General features: G+C 48.4%; 1 protein-coding gene across 1 annotated transcript in view; it reads right to left on the reverse strand.

The window, feature by feature from the left end:
• Positions 1-586: 586 nt before the first annotated feature.
• CNR2 (cannabinoid receptor 2 (macrophage)) overlaps positions 587-2,726 on the reverse strand; it is a 37,166-nt gene continuing 35,026 nt past the window's right edge. Inside the window, exon 4 of the mRNA XM_010830244.1 lies at positions 587-2,726. Within this exon, the coding sequence (XP_010828546.1) occupies positions 2,232-2,726 (495 nt within the window). The 3' untranslated portion in view covers positions 587-2,231.

Genomic DNA, 2,726 nt, shown 5'->3' on the forward strand with positions numbered 1-2,726 from the left:
AGTGAAGAGTGAAAGTGAAGTGGCTCAGTCGTGTCTGACTCTTAGTGACTCCATGGACTGCAGCCTACCAGGCTCCTGCGTCCATGGGATTTTCCAGGCAAGAGTACTGGAGTGGGATGCCATTGCCTTCTCCGAATTTGCTGTTATGAAAATTTAATATTATTATTGGATTTATTAAGTCATATTACCACTTATACTTTATACATATTTGTCACTATTAGACTTATTATTATTGAAGTCTGATTATTTGTAGGCTTGTTTATTATTACTATCCGAATCAAGCAGAATTTGACTGAACTGGGCCAAGAAGTTAGTGGTAAAGAGGGTAGGCTTAGCAGTCAAACAGAACTGAGTTGAAAACCCCAGCTTTGGGTACATATCAGTAGTGTGATCTCAGTCAAGTGATTTTTGCCTTTTAGACATTGTCCTCATCGGTAAATTGCGGCCACCAAACTCTCTTCATCAGATTATTGTGAGACTGAGATTCCCCATTTAAAAACACTTAGCCCAGGAACTTCCCTAGTGGTCCAGTGGCTAAGATTCTGCACACCCAATGCAGGGGTCCGGGATTCAGTCCCTGGTCAGGGAATTAGATTCCACATGCCGCAACTAAGGGATCCCCAGTGCCACAGTGGAGCTGGAAGATCCTGTGTGTCTCAACTAAGACGCACCACAGCCAAATAATTTAAAATACATAAAAGCACTTAGCCCAGTGCCTGGCACACAGTAACATCTCAATAAATGCCAGTCAACTCATGACCAAAGCACATAGTAGGTCTACTCTACTAAAGTTGCCTCAAATAATCTCTCTTCCACGACCTTGATGATTTCTTTGTTTGTACCACCATCAACTTTCTTTCTTCATTGGGTCTATTCCCAGCAGAATGTAGAATGTGAGCCCCATTAGACAGGGGCAGAGTCTCATTTATGGCTGGACATCCAGGATCTAGCACAGAGCCTAGTGTGTATTGGTGAGATGGTTGGATGAATGAATGAATGGCAAACACCTGGTCTTGTAAATATTAAATGAAGACACGTTTAATCAATACATTTCCTTTTATTCCATCTGTAGTCCCAAATAATTGCATCAGAATTCTTATGCATCCTCCTCACCATCAACAATTTCTCCTGCCTACTGCTTTAAGCCCCTTTGGTAGGAATCCAGCCTCCCTGATAATGTAAAACATGGGTATCCTGGGATCTTCAAAAGCATGGGGCCGAATCCTTGCTGGAGCTGATGGACTGTGGGACATGAGCCCTATGCTTGGCACATGGTAAGGGAATTTCCCCTTCCTCCCACTTGCTCTGTTTATTATTTATTATAGGGTTCAGGTGGTAGAGGAGACAAAGGGGCTGAATTGAGGGATGGCTGGGAACAATTCGGGGATTTATAAAACCTTTGTGTATATCTTCCTTTTTCTTGGAGTTGGATTAGACTGGCACACTGCCTGCTTCCAGTGGTACCACCAAAAAGGACTTAGCAAGACCAACAGAATTCTCTGAAGATTCTGCATGCCAAGTGATCCCAGCCTCCTCTGTATTCCCCAGGTCCCTAGGAGACACTGTGATTGTGGGTGGGGATTATCAGGGTGTCAGAGAGGGCCACTGCCCTAATAATAAGATGCTCTGAACTGGAGACTTGTCAGTTACCTTTGCAAGAGGGGGATCGACATCCTTGATCCTCATCGAATTTTAGTTCTTGGCCCTCTGTGGGAAGGGTGACCTTCAGGTAGGGCCTTTCATAGCTCTAGAACCAAGGAGGCCCCTAACAATTAAACAGGAAGAAGGGCTGTCCAGCCATCCCATCTGATATCCTGAGATCCCAGGAGAATGATTCATTCTTCCCAGATCTCCTCCAGGTCCCTCATTGCTGAGCGTGAAAGCTCCACCTGGCTCCTGGGGTCTCTGGAGAATTCAGGCACTAATCTGTTTTATTGGGAAGGTTGTTCTGACCTGCACTGAGCCTGTCCCAAGCCGCCTGCCTCCTGCCCACCTTGCCACCCCTCACAGGGCCTGACTACCCAACAGACTGTGATCAGGTCATGCAGACAGGCATGACCAGGCTACCTTCCAGGGGTCAGTACCAACACTCAGTGGAAAGGGCTAAGTGTCCAGGCCTCTGGGGCTGGTTCAAGTCAGATGAGAGGACCAAGGCCACTCTTCCTCCTCCGGGGAGTGAAATGACTTCTGACTTGGCTGATTTCATAATGTGAAAGTGATCACATCAGTGATCAGAGCTCATCAGGCCAGGATAGCTCTCTGGAATCTAGCCCGGGGGTGGTTTTCACATCAGCCTCTGTCTCAGTGACTGAGGACCTGGGGATCTCTCCTTTTCCTTCTGGCCCAAGGCCCCTCACGCACTTCTTCCAGCGGGCGAGGCAGTGATGGGCAGAGGACCGGATCTCCCCGCTCCGCAGGGCATAGATAATGGGGTTGACCATGGAGTTGACAAGGCAGAGCAAGGAGCAGAAGGCAAAGACCTTCTTGACCTGGTCGCTTAGCCTGGCACCCAGGCTGTAGACCATGAGGGCCAGTACCGGGAACCAGAATATAAAGAGCACAGCCAGGAGCATCCCCAGGGTCTTAGCCAACCGCACATCCAGCCGCATCCGGGCTATTCCAGACAGGTGTCTGTCCCGGTGCTCAGCCAAGCTGGCTACGTGCTGATGGGCCTTCCAGAGGACATGCGCGTAGGTGTAGATGATGCCGGCGAAGAGGGCGGCGAT

Source organism: Bison bison, unplaced genomic scaffold (assembly GCF_000754665.1).
Source record: "Bison bison bison isolate TAMUID 2011002044 unplaced genomic scaffold, Bison_UMD1.0 scf7180017864516, whole genome shotgun sequence".
NCBI classification, from domain to species: Eukaryota; Metazoa; Chordata; class Mammalia; order Artiodactyla; family Bovidae; genus Bison; species Bison bison.